The sequence below is a fragment of the Balaenoptera musculus genome, chromosome 15, assembly GCF_009873245.2.
Source record: "Balaenoptera musculus isolate JJ_BM4_2016_0621 chromosome 15, mBalMus1.pri.v3, whole genome shotgun sequence".
Taxonomy (NCBI): Eukaryota; Metazoa; Chordata; class Mammalia; order Artiodactyla; family Balaenopteridae; genus Balaenoptera; species Balaenoptera musculus.
In genome coordinates, this window is record NC_045799.1 from 78264412 (window position 1) to 78280520 (window position 16109).

Below are 16109 nucleotides of genomic sequence, written 5' to 3' on the forward strand. Positions count from 1 at the left end.
TGGGGGAGAGTCGGGAAAGGGGGAATGTGCAGGGGAGGAGGGAGGCTGTCTGCAGGGGGCGGGTGGGAGGGGCTGGCCTCGGACAAGAGCTGGAGGTTGGGGCCCTGGACTGGACAAAAACAGCTGGAGGGAAGACAGAGTGCGCAGACGCTGGCGGGTCTGGTGGTGGACAACAGCCCTGTTCTTCCCGGGAAGCACAGAAGAGTCACAGCTGAAATGTGGGGGAGGGGCAGGCATTGGCAATTTTTTGGAGAGAAGATGGTTATGAATGTTACAGAAGAAGAGACTGAGGGTCAGAGAGGCTAAGCGGCAGGTATTGAGTGGCCCAGCTGACTCCCCCAAGTAGGTCTGCGGGCCTCGGGTCCGTCCTCTCCCCAGCCCAGCACATGCGGGAATCGGTCATTTGTCCTCCCAGGCACGTGGATACTTTAAAGAAAAGGTGGGAGGGGGCAGACAGAGACTACTGCACAAACTCAGGCCAGAATTCCCCGACTGTGACCCTGGGAAAAAGGGAGACATTTCAGCACTTCCCTGGCAGTCCAGTGGTTAAGAATCCACGCTTCCACTGCAGAGGGCACGGGTTCGATCCCTGGTCAGGGAACTAGGATCCCGCATGCCGTGCGGTGTGGCCAAAGGGGAAAAAATAAAAAAGGGAGACATTCTGGAGTCTTCCTAGCCTGGGGTCAGTCTGACCTCCCAGGCCCTGCCCCTACCCCTCTAGGAAATGGGAGGACTAAAGGCCACACCCTTGCCCCCTGCCATCCAGCCAGAAGCCCCATCACAACACAGAGGAAGCAGGAGGCAGATCTAGTGCCTCCTGGGCCCCCTGCCTTACCTGGCTCTGCCCCCCATTAGCACAGCCTGAACACGGAGGCCCAGCAGCCCTGTGTGCTCGGTGGGCCACCGAGTCCCCTCCTGCTCACCCCTCCCCGCTCCCAACAGACGCCAGCTCCCTCTGCCTGAGCACCCAGGACAGCAGCCCCCAGGATGCCCCCTGGCCGGTCCTCACAACCCTCTCCCGTCTACAGCCAGGCCTCACAATGGGCATCACAGCACTTGCCCCTCAGCTGTGAAGACTCCGGGGTGAAGAAACAACACCCAGAGCAAGGAAAGAAAACCAGCCTTTCCCGGGAGCTCACTACACGCCGGGAGTCTTCCTTATTCTATTTATTTATTTGTTTGTTTATTTATTTATTTATGCCACGCCATGGCATGCGGGATCTTAGTTCCCCGATCAGGGATGGTACCCACGCCCCCTGCAGTGGAAGCTCAGAGTCTTGACCACTGGACGGCCAGGGAAGTCCCTTCCTTATTCAATTTATACAAATCCTACGAAATGGGAATATCAGGCCCATTTTAAAGACGAGGAAACTGAGGCTCAGCACCCTGCCCTGGGACACTGCTGTGAGCGGCAGAGCTGAGCTCACGCCCAGGCCTGTACACCCCAGAGGCCACCTTGCAGCCTCCACACTACAGATGGCCCTGCTGGGTGTCTGTTCTCAGCAGAGTGGTGGGAACTTGACCGGGGCCTGAGGAGAGAGGGAGACACCTGCAGAGAGAAAACCTCATTCCTCATCTCTCAGGAGGCGGGTCCCACACTGCCCAGGCCAGCTGCCGAGGGGGCAGCAGGCAGGACACAGACCTGCAGAGAACCTACCCACCCAGTGCAGAGGGGCCGGGCTGCTCAGACTGCCTCGCGGGCTGGTACACGCTGGGTTATCTGCAGGGCCAGGCTGGCACCGGCAGGGAGCTGTGGGATATGCCGGGAGAGGGTGCCAGCAGTACAGGCGATTCCCTGGAAAGGTTTCTTGGTCCACCCTCCTCAGGATGCTTCTGTGGCCAGTACATGAAGGGACATAAAGGGGCAGAGACTTCAAGTACTTGGAGATGCTCCACTCAGATCCTGCTTCAAGGAAGCCCTTGCTGCCCTGCTGTGCGGAGCCCCTCGCCTGAGATGGGGCACTCAACATGCGGTGACTGAGCGAGGCCGGGGCAGAAAGGCCCGGACATGTTGGCTCAGCACGGGATGCTGTGATGGGCAATCTCGCTCCAGAGCTGCCCCAGGTTGGCCGAGACTCTGTCTGGCCTGCAGAGCAGTCTGACTTCTCCCTCTGCCCAATCTTTCACAGAAGTTAAAAGCCCTAAGAAACACCCCAAACCCCACCTTGGCGCCTACTTTTGGAGAACCCGACCCTCCACAGCAACCTATGGGCCATCTGACATCTTTGGGGGTCAGAGCTCTCCCATTATCCCACTGACATCCACTCCTTGCGGCTTTGGCCCTGGGGCACCTCTTGGAGCCACAAGCAACCAGCCAGGCCTCTTCCTTCCTGAGACAGCCTCCTCTGGTCCTTGCTAATCATACCCCATGCTGGCAACTGTAGCTGACCAAGATACTTCCAGCCCTCCACCTGGACTGCTGGATCCACTCGGGGTGGGGGGGGATACAGAGGACATTCCAGGACTGGTAGATAGAAGCCCAGAGCTCCTGTTCCAGGCCAGCCCATGATGTGCTGTGTGACCCCAGGCAACCGCTCACCCTCTCTGACCTTCACGGTCCTTCCCTGTACAATGGGTGATTAAGGCCCGGTGGTCTCTGCCCCAGCAGGCCTGCCTGAGTCTGGATCAGCCCCCGGGTGGGGCTGTCTTCCTACCCCTCTTCTGTGCCACCAGTTCTCAAGCTGCCTTTCTACATAGTCTCGGTTCCTGCTTCTCCGTTAATTCCCCTGGAACGTCTCTTCTCTTCCACGACCTAAATCCCAAACTAATGGCTGGCTCCAGAGTCTGCCGCACCAGCCCTGCTGCCTCTGGAGCAACATCCCTAAAACCACGCGGACAGACCACTTCCTGGGATGGACCCTCGGGACCACACCTTGGGGGACACACACAGCAGCTATGTCTCAGGCCAGCTAGGCAGCCGAGGGCCCCCCATAGGCTCCCCGGGCCTGGAAGGTGCCCAGGGGTGCCAGGGTCCCACCAGACTGGGCCACTGGGCCTGGGTCCCATCTCAGCTGTGCCAGGCATGTTCTAAAAGGCTGTGTGTCCTTGGACAAGTCATTGCATCTCTCTGCTCCCACCTCTGCCATGCGCCCCAACTCCAGACACCCAGGATCCTTGAGTACTACCCCAAACTCACCCAGTCCGAGCTATGGGAGCACTCAGGGAGGGAGGATTTCAGAAGAGGAAGTTGGGGCGGAATAGAATGATTCGATGCTGGAGGAATTTCAGGGATTAGCCAGAAAGGTTATCTGTGTGTATGTGTGTGTGCGTGTGCGTGTGCGCCCCGTCCTGGGGCGGGGGAGGGGCCGAGGGCGGGAAGGACAAAGGCAGGACAACCCAGCTCTGCCACTTCCACTCTGGGTGCTGTGGGAAACTCAGGCCTCTGATTCTCATCCTCAGCCTGTAAAATGGAACAATGAACATCTGCGTCGTGGGCAGCTGGGGTAGTAAGAGGTGAATCCATGCAGCTCAGTGTGGAACTCCAAACCACACCTGAAAATTCTGCCAATTTGGCTCTGGCAGGCATGTGACAAGATTCCCAGTATTTAAGTGACACTATTCCAGGAAGGTCAGGCATGTTCCCCCGGTGTCACCCTCTCAGGGGTTCCTCCAGGGGCCAGGGCCCCTCAGGGTTGAAGAGGAAATGGATTCTGTGTGTAAAGTTCTTGGCACAAGGCTCCACTCCCAGCAAGCACTCGGCCAGCGGAAGCCAAGGACATGCAGGCCGACGTGAGCCGCTGTGTGACCTCAGAGAGGCTCCCCGAGCTCTGAGTCCCTCCCTGTGCCCAGGACCCCATGGCCCAGGGAGAATGCCCACCCTTCATGGACTTTAATGCTGATACCAGCTAACACTTCTCAGAGCTTACTTGGAGCCAGACCACCTTCTAAACACTACATATGCGGCAGGTGAACTTTATTATTATTATTTTTTTGGCCACGCTGCGCAGCTTATAGGATCTTAGTTCCTCAACCAGGGATCAAACCTGGGCCCCGGCAGTGAAAGCACGGAGTCCTAACCACTCGACTGCCAGGGAGTTCCCAGAAGGTGAACTTTTATCCCCATCTTACAGGTGAAGAAACTGAGGCAGAGAGAGGATAAACAACTTGCCCACGACTATTTGGCGAGTACACGGACCTCCTGGGGTAGTGCTGAGGCCCAAACGAAACCAGGATCCAGAGGTATCACTGAAGAGCAGCGTAACTTAACGGACATAAATTCTGTTATTTATGTTCAAAAATAACAAATATTGTTCATGCCTTTGACCCGGGTCAGAAGCAGGTTTGTGGCAGGTGAAGCTAACGTAGCTTAGGTAATCAGAGCCCCTCATATACACCAGCCTCTCTGGAGGCTCTGGGTGGGGAGGGCCCTGACAGTACATTCATGGGATCACATGATTTGTAAAATTTGCAAAAGCAATATTTTTTGTATTGTTGTTTCCTAAAAAGCCCCCATCCTCAAATTGTATAAGCTCAGGCCTCTACCTTCATTCATGTCCAGGATATAATTTGTTAAAGGGAGGGGTAGGGATAGGAAGATGATGTGTCAGGTGTTTACAGAAGGCACAAGGGAGAAGTAGCAAGTCCCAGGGTCGGCCGAGCCAGCTGGATCCTGGCTGTGCACAGCGGTCCAGGCTGGAGGACTAACCCAAGGGAAGCTGTGGACTAGGGTGGGGCACGTGGGCTCCATCCTTGAGGTGAAAGTAAACCCCTCCTTCAAATTCCTCTCCCCAACCCACCACAATCCAAGCATGTCCTGTTCCCAGGGCAGTCACAGTTGATGAGTGAATAAAGGAATGAATGGCCCAGCATCTCCTGACTGAGTGGCCCTGGGCAGGTCGTTTTCCAGGGCTGAGCCCAGTTTCCTCATCTGTAAAATGGGGAGATAACACCCATTGCGTAAGGCAGTGGGGAGAACCAAAAGAGACAAGGTGCAGAAAGTGCTGGGCGTGGATACGCCCTGGAGAAAGCAGTGTTTCAAACCAAAGGATGCAACCCAGTCTCAGGCTGGGAAGTCACTGGGGCCCGTCTGCTGCTACTGCCAACCCTGCTGAAGGGCTGCAGTCTGGCGGAGATTTCCAGAGCAGTGCCTGCCTCGTGCCAGCTTGAGTGCCCCCTGCTCAGTACGTCCAGTTCTCACTCCCTGAGGGGGCAGCAGGTGCAAGGGGAGTTCCAGGCAGGATCACACCGGGGTTAAACCTCTCTCCTCTCCCAACCTGATGAGCATTCAGGGATGGTGAATAACCCTAAGGGGCTCCACTGCCCACCCCACAGGGCACTCACATGACACTACCCAGGTCTTGCACAGCCAGAGCCCTTGGTAACTATGATGCACTTCCACGGCCAGCAGCTTCTCAATGATCCCAACAAAAGTATCACATGGGAGTTATCTATGCCCGTTCTGCTGAATGGACAGATGATGAATGAATGGGAATGAGGCCCAGTTAAGTGAATCGCCCAGCATCACACAGCTGGCAAGTAGCAGCAAAGGCACGAACCTGGGCCTGATTTCCCTGCAGTGGCCATGGCCAGCAGGTGTCCTCAGATCCCAGGCGTCCCCGAGGACAGCTCAGTGAGACTGTAAGCCAGCTTGCCTGACCACTCTGGGTTATAGCTGATAAGATGTCTGAACCACCCAACCTTGGGCCAGGAGTCTTTTTTCTTTTTTTAATTGGAGTATAGGTGATTTACAATGTTGTGTTAGTTTCAGGTGTACAGCAAAGTGAATCAGTTATACGTATACATATATCCAGTCTTTTTTGGATCCTTTTCCCATATTGGTCTTTACAGAGTATTAAGTAGAGTTCCCTGTGCTATACAGTAGGTCCTTATTAGTTATTTATTTTATATATAGTAGTGTGTATATGTCAATCTTCCAATTTATCCCCCCCTTTCCTCCCTGGCAACCATAAGTTTGTTTTCTATGTCTGTGACTGTATTTCTGTTTTGTAGATAAGTTCATTTGTACCATTTTTTAAAGATCCCACATATAAGCAATATCATATGATATCTGTCTTTCTCTGTCTGACTTACTTCACTCGGTATGACAATCTCTAGGTCCATCCACGTTGCTGCAGATGGCATTATTTCGTTCTTTTTTATGGCGAATATTCCATTGTATATACATACCACATCTTCTTTACCCGCTCCTCTGTCAATGGACATTTAGGTTGCTTCCCTGTCTTGGTTACTGTAAATAGTGCTGCAGTGAACACTGGGGTGCATGTATCTTTTCAAATTATGGTTTTCTCTGGACATATGCCCAGGAGTGGGATTGCTGGATCATATGGTAGTTCTGTATTTAGTTTTTTAAGGAACTTCCATACTGTTCTCCATAATGGTTGTACCAATTTACATTCCCACCAACAGTGTAGGAGGGTTCCCTTTTCTCCACATCCTCTCCAGCATTTACTGTTTGTAGATTTTTTGATGATGGCCATTCTGAGTCGTGTGAGATGACACCCCATTGTAGTTTTGATTCGCATTTCTCTAATAACATCTCAACATCTCTCAGTGATACTGAGCATCTTTTCATGTGCTTTTTGGCCATCTGTATGTCTTCTTCGGAGAAACATCTATTTAGATCTTCTGCCCTTTTTTTGAGTAGGTTGTTTGTTTTTTGATATTGACTGCATGAGCTGTTTGTATATTTTGGAGATTAATCCCTTGTCGGTTGCTTCGTTTGCAAATATTTTCTCCTATTTTGTGGGTTGTCTTTTCATTTTGTTTATGGTTTCCTTTGCTGTGCAAAAGCTTTTACATTTAATTAGGTCCCATTTGTTTATTTTTGTTTTTATTTTCGTTACTCTAGGAAGTGGAGGGCCAAGGGTCTTGAGCACTCTGGTCCCCAGCCTTTTCCAGTATAATCCTGGCACATCCACGCTGGTGGGCTGGATCAATGGATATCAATGACAGCTAACATTTTGAGGGCACTAAGTATCAGGCACTGTCTAAAGGCATTAACATGTATTCACACATTTCAACCTACAAGGCAGGTACTATTAAAGTTCTCATTTTACAGATGGGAAGACTGAGGCCCAGGAAGGTTAAGACACTTGCCCAGGGTCACACAGTGACAGTCTCTAGGGTCCCCACTTTACCTGTCTCCCTGGTCACTCTGTGGTTCTGATCAGGAGCGGGTGCCCCAGCCCGGACCCCACCCGAGCCCCGTGGGTCCCCCGCCCTGCCCAGTCCCAGGGATCCAGCTCACTCACGTGGGGTGGAGTGCTTGTGGGGGGGGACTCACCAGCACACGGTCTCCCAGGCGCAGGTCCTTGTCACCCCGCTTCACAGAGCCGCTGTCGGAGAGGTTGGAGCCCGACTCGTTGCCGGTCTTGACGGAGCTGTTGAGGACGCTCTCCCGCAGGGGGATGACGCGGCTGGTCAGCGGCGGCGTGGCCGTGCCCGAGTGCAGCGACAGGTTCTGGGTGGTCAGCGACTCGACCGAGTGCGCGTCGCTGCCTGAGCCCTCGGCCGCAGGCTGCCGGGTCAGCTTGGAGGGCCGCGTGAAGATGCCCTGCAGGGCTGGGCACTCAAAGTAGCGCACGCCGCCCACGGCGCCGTCATTCTTGCCCACCGGCTCGTCCAGCACCACGCCCGCCCACTGGCCCGGCGCGAACTGCGTCTCGCCCAGGTACTGCACCACGCCCGGCTTCACGCCATTCACCCACACGCGCTCGCCCACCACGAAGTCCCCCACGAACTCGTCGCCCACCTCGGCCGCCTTGGCGCCGGGCTTCTCGGGGGCGGCGGGGGCTGCGGCCGGGGGGCCCGAGGCCTGCTTGTGCAGGGGGGAGCCTGTGGAGGAGGAGGGAGGTGGCGGTTAGGGCTCGGGTGGGGGCTGGACCCTCGGCGGTCCCAGGAGCGCGTAGTCCAGCTGGCCGGGGGGAAACTGAGGCAGGCGGGGCTGGGAGTGGGGCCTGGGGCGGGTCTCACTCCTCCTGGGCCGTAGGCATCCCCAGGTGGCTCCCTACTCTGCCAACCCCTCTGGAAAGTTCTAGGGAAGAAAGTTCTAGAGAAGCTCAGGACAGTGCCTCCTCTGAAGGCTTTCCACTGCTAAGGGTCACTCGAAATTGAGGGCAGAATGAACCCATGACCGAGGGTTGCAAGCTGCTACTTCCGCATCCCGGTGGGCTCAGGCCCTCAGCTGTTACTTTGAGGCCGCCCATGGCCCCATGTGGGACTCAGGTCTTGTGGGGGGATCTCTGTGCCCCCCACCTTCTTCTCCAGCCAGTTCTGGGCCCCACGAAAGGCTCCTAACTGTTCCTTGGCAGCTGACCACAGACATCTCAGAACAAGGAAGGAGCCAGAAAACCCTCTTACTCCACTCCTGAGTCTCCCTCTTCTTCCCGGTCCCCAAGCTGCAGCCCAAGCCTCAGGGCACACAGACCAGGAAAAGGGGGGGGTGAGGAGGGTGGGAGGCGGAAGCAAGCACTTAACCTCATTCCTGGACTGAACTCCAGGCTCTCTGGACTGAACTGGGTACGCTGATCCAGCCCCTCTTTACAGAAAGAATGACCCTGAGACTCAGAGAGGCCAGGGTCTCGCCCAAGGCCACACAGCAGAAATGGGGACTCAAACACTCGGAGGGGGCCTACCTCCCAGGCCTGGGCTCTGATGTGCTCTAGACTCAGAAAAAGAAGGGAAGCGGGGCAACCTGCTCACGATCACTCACAAAAGGACAAAGCAGAGCTCAAACCCACCATGCTTTGTGCGTGTCTGGCTCCTGGGCCCCACGCAGGGCCTCCTGTGCAAGTGGATGCTGGCAAGCCTGCCCATTTATACCTCAAGGTCTAGAGGCTGCCCCTCCTTCCTGCCAGACCAAGTATCAGGCAGGGAAGGACTCATCCTTTTCCTCCTCTACTCCAGAGGCTGACGGACTTGTCAAGTACAGATGGGGACAGGAGGCAAGCAGACACTGCCATGCCCCTGTCAGAACTGCCTGTGTTTCTGGTCCTTTCCACGGGGAGCCAGTAGAGGGGCCACAGGGGCAGCGGCTCCACCAGCATCCTCCTTGTACCCAAGGCCAAGGAGCCTGGGGCCGCAGGCCTGGCTGCGTGCTGCCTCAAGCCTGGAAGGACAGAGCTTCTGGGAGATGAGGAAGCCACACAACTCCAAGGCAGGGCTGACATACAAGCTCAAGCAGGCAGGTTCTCCCCCTGGGACACTGGTAGTGGTGGGAAAGCATGTGATCACCCAGGGCCTGGGGAGCCAGGACGGGGGTCCTAACTGAGGGGCCAGGGGCTCCCTCTCAGCTGTGAGCTGGGCTCCTGGGAAATCAGTGAGCTTTGCTACTGAACTTGATTAACAACCAGAGTGATCACACCCATGAATTGATGCTCTGTGCTAAGAGGCAGACATACAGTAGCTCACTGGACCCTCACAGTTAACCCTGTGAAGTGATTCCATGATCCCATTTTACAGATGAGGAAACTGAGGCTTAGAGCTATCAGGTGCTTTATCTAGGCCCCCCAGGCAGGAGGCAGCAGAGCCAAGGTCCGGCCAACAGCCCCTGGCTCTTGGTGCAGGGCACTTTCATTCATCCAGGAAATGAGTACAAGGCACCCGCCATGCCAAGCCCTAAACTACAACCACCCCAATCTTGGACTCCTCTGCATGGACCCGTTTCCTAGATTCTGACCAAACCCTACAGTTTCCTTCGAGCAGGGAACAATCTCATCTTGCACTCCTTCCTGCAGAGGGATGTCTCCTTCTCCTTCTGTGGGACCCTGCATGGGACCCTGGGGGCGGGGGCAGGGGTCCCCAAGGCTCTTCTCTTCCACCCCTGAGATCCCACAAGGTGGAGGCCACAGTGGCTGAGGGAGCAGACCCTGGAGCCCCACCTCGGTCTCCTCACCTGCCCTCCGCCACGGAGCTGCTGTACAGTGATGGACACAAAGCCCTAGGGACGGTGCCTGGGTCACACAAGTGAACAAGTGCTGACCATTCTTACTGTGATGAAAATGATTGATCCTCAAACTAAGGGATTAGAAAAAAGTTACAACCACAAAAGGATCAGGGGGCAGAAGAAGGGCTTCCAGGCAAGTTCTGGTGACCTTGGACCCGTGGCTCTGCCCCCACCACACACACACACTCCCCAGAGCAGCCAACCTCGTCCTGCTGTTCCCTGTGTCTGGGCTGAGCTCCGGTCCCTGGTTCTCATCTAGGACAATCTTGTTAAAAGGAACTTCTGCTGGGATCACAGCAGTACGGGGCCTGGGAACCCCACTAGGTCAGGTGGGCCCATTCCTTAAAAAAAAAAACCTACTCTGAAAAGCAGCCATAGTGGGAGGAAGCCACAAGTTAGATGGTGCTCCGGGTCCCTTGTAACACTGCCCAAGCAGCCCGTGGGTCCTGCTAACAACGAGGGGTCAAGGTTATCATCATTATTATCATTAAAACAGCAGCTACCATTCATGAAGTGAGACTACGTGCCCTCAATGGACTGGGTACTTTTTTTTTTATATATATATATATAAATTTATTTATTTATTTATTTTTGGCTGTGTTGGGTCTTCGTTGCTGTGCACGGGCTTTCTCTAGTTGCGGTGAGCGGGGGCTACTCTTCGTTGTGGAGCACGGGCTTCTCATTGTCGTGGCTTCTTTTGTTGCGGAGCACGGGCTCCGGGCACGCAGGCTTCAGTAGTTGTGGCACGTGGGCTCAGTAGTTGTGGTTCGCGGGCTCTAGAGCTCAGGCTCAGTAGTTGTGGCGCACGGGCTTAGTTGTTCCGCGGCATGTGGGATCTTCCCAGACCAGGGCTCAAACCTGTGTCCCTTGCATTGGCAGGCGGATTCTCAACCACTGCGCCACCAGGGAAGCCCTGGACTCAGTACTTTTGCTATATTATATTCTTATCTTGCAGATTAGGAAACAGAGGTTATAAAACTTGCCCAAAGTTACCCAGGCAGGAGCCAGGCCCACCTGGTCTGGCTCAGAGCTTCCTTGTAAGGCAGGCATAGGAGGTGTCTAGCAGGTGTCAGTGCCTTTCCCATATCCATTTCCAGAACACTTCCTTATGCTGAGGGGCTCTGTGATGTCTGCTTAACGCAATGGCCGTGGCTCAGGTGAGACCCTGCCCTACCTGTTGTCTGTGCAGAGAGCACAGAGAAGGGTCCCAGGTCGAGGGGGACCCTGCGTGGCTATTCTTGGCAAGAACCTGCCTACTCAGCTGTCCTCCCAGCTGTCCTGGCCCAGGCAGACCCCCAGGTAATCTCCTTTCTTCCCCACCCCCGTCCCTTCCAGAGGTCACAGGCCCCGGGGACCAGTTGTTTGAACAGCTGCTAAAATAAAATCCAGGTCACGAGCCTGGAGACCACACTTGGGTGTTCTGCTGCATTTTTCCTCTTTGGCGCCCCAGTCTCACAGGCACAAACCTTCACCCACTCCCCCACTCACCCCGGGGAGCTTGCAGCCGCCTGAGCTGGGCAAAGCGTGGCAACCCCGCTAGAGCCCCCTTCCCTCCAGGGAGCCATTAGTAACACACTGGCTGGGCCTGGCCGAGCCCCTTCCCATATCTGGGCCTCAGCTTCCCCATGGGACAACAAAGGGCGAGGTCAGAAATTGCTCAGGTACTGGCCAGCACTGACATTCTACGAGCCCCACCTCTCCTCCCAGAGGAGCTGGCGTGTCGTCAGAGCTATGAGACCTGGCTGATGGGCTGAGCCTCTGGGGCGGTTCTGGAGGCTCCCTGAGGGCAGGGCCTGGGCCTCCCCGCCCTCCTAGTTCCCGCATGGACCAGCATCGGCTCGGCAAAACCCCAAGAAAGCAAAGGACAGCAACAGACTTAAACCTCACGCCAGCAGCTGATCCTTCCCCAGACACCAGGCACAAGGGAATTGACTGCTGGTTTCAAGTTCAAAGTAGAACTTTGATAAAAAGGGCTAAAGGACATGGTGTGGAGTGACAGCAGCTGGTGGCCTGGTCCAACGTGAGCGGGGGGCGCTCAAGGCGGGGGTGGTGGGAGGTGCCCAGATGAGAGCGCATCCTCCCCTGCTTCCGCAAGGACTTTGGTCCTGCCCTGCCTGGGAAGCGGAGACAGGCATTTTGCATACCTGCCGAATCTCAGCCACCAGGGACCCCATTTGTTGAGCACCCAGTGTCAAAAGTGGGGCCAGCAAAGGGGTGGGGGGAACACCAGGACCGCAGCTACAACTCAGCCGGCCTTCTGCCTGGCAGGAAGGCACCAAGGTCCGCGGGGCCCTGGGGTTGGGGAGAGAGGACTCATTGCAAACAGAGGTGGGAGCACCTCCCAGAACCTCTGCCCTGACAGTCACTGAGCTCGTTCCCTCACCTCCTCAGAGAAGCCTTCCCTGACTGCTTCACCTAAAAGCCCACCCACTTGCAGCACCCTCTACTCACTTTATTCTTCAAGAGATTTACCCCATCTTCACCTGTGTATGTCTGCCTCCCAGACTTAAATGGAAGCTCCCACGGGATGTGTTTCCTCTCCAGCACCCAGCCTGGTTCCCCGCAGCAGGCCCTCAATGCAAGCTGCACTGCACTGCCGGCTCAGAACTGGGGCCCACCCCGGCTCTGTGCTGGGTGCATGGAATAGTCAACAATCCGAGCTGCAGAAAGTCGCTCCCATTTCTTCAGTCAAGGAATCTGAGGCTCACTCCAGGCAGTTTCCGGTTCACCTGGTCTCCCTTCCGCCTTTGTACCTCCCTGAGCCCTTCTCATTTTCCCTGTGTTTCCAGAGGAAAGCTAAGAACCCTCTTCTCCTTTTAGAAGCAAACCTCCACCCCTCTTTGGTCTTCCCTGGGACCCGCCTCCCCGCCACCTCTCTCCTCTCCCCGCAATGGCCCTCCGACAGAGGTCAGAGCCCACGGGTGGCATGAACACCACCCTGGCCCACAAAACAGCTTCCCTCACCTCACCCCCGCCTGCTGTCACCCATTCTCCTTCCCAGCAAACAAGCTTTTCTCTCTCTAAATGTTTATTACATAGATCATTCATGTCCATTGCAGAAAAATTTTTAAACGTAGTTACTGATTTAAAAAAAGAAAAGGACCTATAGTTCCATCATATAAACATAATCACAGTTAACATCTTGGTGTGTGTTTTTCCAGGCTTTATCCTGTGCATGTAGGGGCATGTGTGTGTATGTGTGTGTGTGTGTGTGTGTGTGTCTGTGTGTATGTGTGTGTGTATTTGTGTGTGTGTATGTGTTTGTGTGTGTGTATGTGTGTGTGTGTGTGTGTATGTGTGTGTGTGTATGTGTTTGTGTGTGTGTATGTGTTTGTGTGTGTGTGTGTGTGTATGTGTTTGTGTCTGTGTGTGTGTGTGTGTGTGTGTGTGTGTGTGTGTAGTACTTAAAAGTCAAAAACACAAGCCAGGCTGTAGTTAGATATCACTGGTCCTCTGCTCTTCCTGCAGTTGGTATTTTTCCATCCAGCAGTGTCTAGAAGGAAACCGTTCCATGCCCTAATAAGACTCTGCTTCCCAGTCTGTCTCTGACCCTCAGCTCCCGACCCCTCCCCGCTCTGGAAACTTCTCCTGCAAGGATCCCTCGCTGCACTGCAGGGGGCCCTTCCCGGCCTTGTGGTGCCTGGCCCTGCTGTCCATGCGCCTCTCAAGGCTCCCTGCTCCCGTGACAGGACTGGGGCCTCCCCAGTCCTCCACCCTGGCCCACCCTGGTGGTCCTCTCCGACGGGGCGGTCTCCATCCACTACTCTCTCTGCCTATATTCCAGCCAGTGCTGTGCTGGGAAAGTCTTAACTAGTTCTCCAAGAGAAAAAAACAATAATAATAATAACCCTGATTTTGTAGCCTTTGCCAATTTCCATAGTGTAAATTCTCCCACCATGATCCATCTCAAGCTACCAGCATGATGCCACTGAACACAGAATTGGGAAGAGATTATATATAGTATTTCCAACATAGAGTAAATAACCTCAAAGACACAGATGCTGGGGACTTCCCTGGTGGCGCAGTGGTTAAGAATCCGCCTGCCAATGCAGGGGACACGGGTTTGATCCCTGGTCCGGGAAGATCCCACATGCCACGGAACAACTAAGCTCGTGCACCACAACTGCTGAAGCCTGCGCGCCTAGAGCGCATGCTCCGCAACAAGAGAAGCCACTGCAATGAGAAGCTCGTGCACCTCAATGAAGAGTAGCCCCCGCTCGCTGCAACTAGAGAAAGCCCGTGTGCAGCAACAAAGACCCAACGCAGCCATAAATAAATAAATAACAGAACAAAACAAAAAAAACACAGATGCTACAAAATCTTACTAGTAGTAAATAGTAGCTTTTTTACCAGTAGTAAAATAGTAGTAGTAGTAGTGGTATAAACACTACTAGGAGAACTACTAGAAGTCATGAGTTTTGAATATTTATTACCTATGTTTTTAATAGAATGTACTTAATTTTAAGTTCACACAATCTGATTGTTTAAATGATGGCTGTGTTTAATACCTAGCTTGCAAAATTCCTGACAATTTCACAACTGGTTCTCGTGAGCCGGCCTGGGCCAGCGCCAGCACACCATGGGCCCTATCCCAGCCCACACCCTGGATAGTGGCCCATCAAAGAACCGTCTAAATTATCTAGACCCTGTGAATGAGAGACAGGAAGAGGAGACAGAGAAGGACCAAGCCCCTGACCTGTCTCCAATGCAGGGAGCAGGCGGGGAGGGGCCGAGAGGCAGCAAAAATGTCCCTCTTCTCTGGTCAGTACCTGGGAACCCTGCTTTACACAGAGCTCCCCTATAAGCTAACGCTCTCCTGCACCATTAGCTACTGCTTATATGCTGCCACATTTCTGCTTTTTAAAAGACGTTAATAAATTCCCCTTGTAAAAGATCGAAATGACACAAAATGACGTAGAATGAAGCTGTTCTCCCCAGTCCAGATCCCTTCCCTGTCCGCCAGACCTGCCCTTCCAGTAGCTGCCTCCTCCTGGATGTCCCCCAGGACTTCACGTTAGACATCCTGAACCAAAGTGACCCCACCTCCAAAAGCTCCTCCTCTGTCCTCCCCATCTCGGGAGTGCCCCCCACCCATCCATTTACTCAGGCCACTAACCCTCATTGCTCCTCCCCCCGCCCCCACCACCCCCAAACCAGTTATTCATCAAGATCTAGCAATTTCACAGAGTAACTCCTAAATCCACGCCTCCCTCTAGGGTCTCAGAGACCCCTCCCGAGATCAAGTCCTTGAGATTTCACACCTTGCCCAGCAGAGAAGCTTCCAGAAGGGTCTCCAGCATCCAGTCTCCAGCCCCCTGTTTCAGGCCCTCCTCCAGAGCCGTCAGCGTGAGCCCTCTGAAGGCAAACCCAACCACATCATCACTCCCCCGATTCATTTTCACTCTCTAGATGGGGATCACTTTTTATGTTAACCTTTGGCTTTTACGAGAAGCCCATGTTACTTGTGTAATAAAATAACATAATAAAAAATGAAATACAATATTTGAAAAAGAAAATAATAAAATAATGTCATCTGTGGCCCATTTCCCAAGGAAATAATTTAGAAAGAAAAAACTGACTCACTGTCTTGTTATTCACAAAACAAACAAAACCTGGATTTAAGGGCCCCCCAAAATAGTAAGCAGTTATATAAATTATGGTCAAGTCTTTCGGATTATTAAGTACTCTTTAAAAATAATTTTTCCAGGGCTTCCCTGGTGGCGCAGTGGTTGAGAATCTGCCTGCCAATGCAGGGGACACGGGTTCGAGCCCTGGTCTGGGAAGATCCCACATGCCGCGGAGCAACTAGGCCCATGAGCCACAACTACTGAGCCTGCGTGTCTGGAGCCTGTGCTCCGCAACAAGAGAGGCCGCGATAGTGAGAGGCCCACGCACCGCGATGAAGAGTGGCCCCCGCTTGCCGCAACTAGAGAAAGCCCTCGCACAGAAAAGAAGACCCAACACAGCCAAAAATAAATATAAAAAAATAAATTAATTAAAATAATAATAATAATAGTAATTTTTCCAGGTTACAGCAGGACGTGTTTATGATGTGATGCTTGGTGAGAAAGGGTTCAAGAGTGTCCCAATGCACAGTACACAGGCACGAATGCCTGGGGGTGGGGGAAACGGGAATAGGAAACAGGATAAAAAGGGATCAATTTAAAAAACACAAGAGGGGCCTTGGAGGGACCCACAGTGATGA

At 53.9% G+C, this 16109-nt stretch overlaps 1 protein-coding gene across 1 annotated transcript in view; it reads right to left on the reverse strand.

Annotated features, from left to right (window-relative positions):
* Positions 1 to 16109, reverse strand: part of CLIP2 (CAP-Gly domain containing linker protein 2) — a 58143-nt gene that overhangs the window by 35233 nt on the left and 6801 nt on the right. Inside the window, 1 exon segment of the mRNA XM_036826687.1 lies at positions 7244 to 7794. Within this exon segment, the coding sequence (XP_036682582.1) occupies positions 7244 to 7794 (551 nt within the window).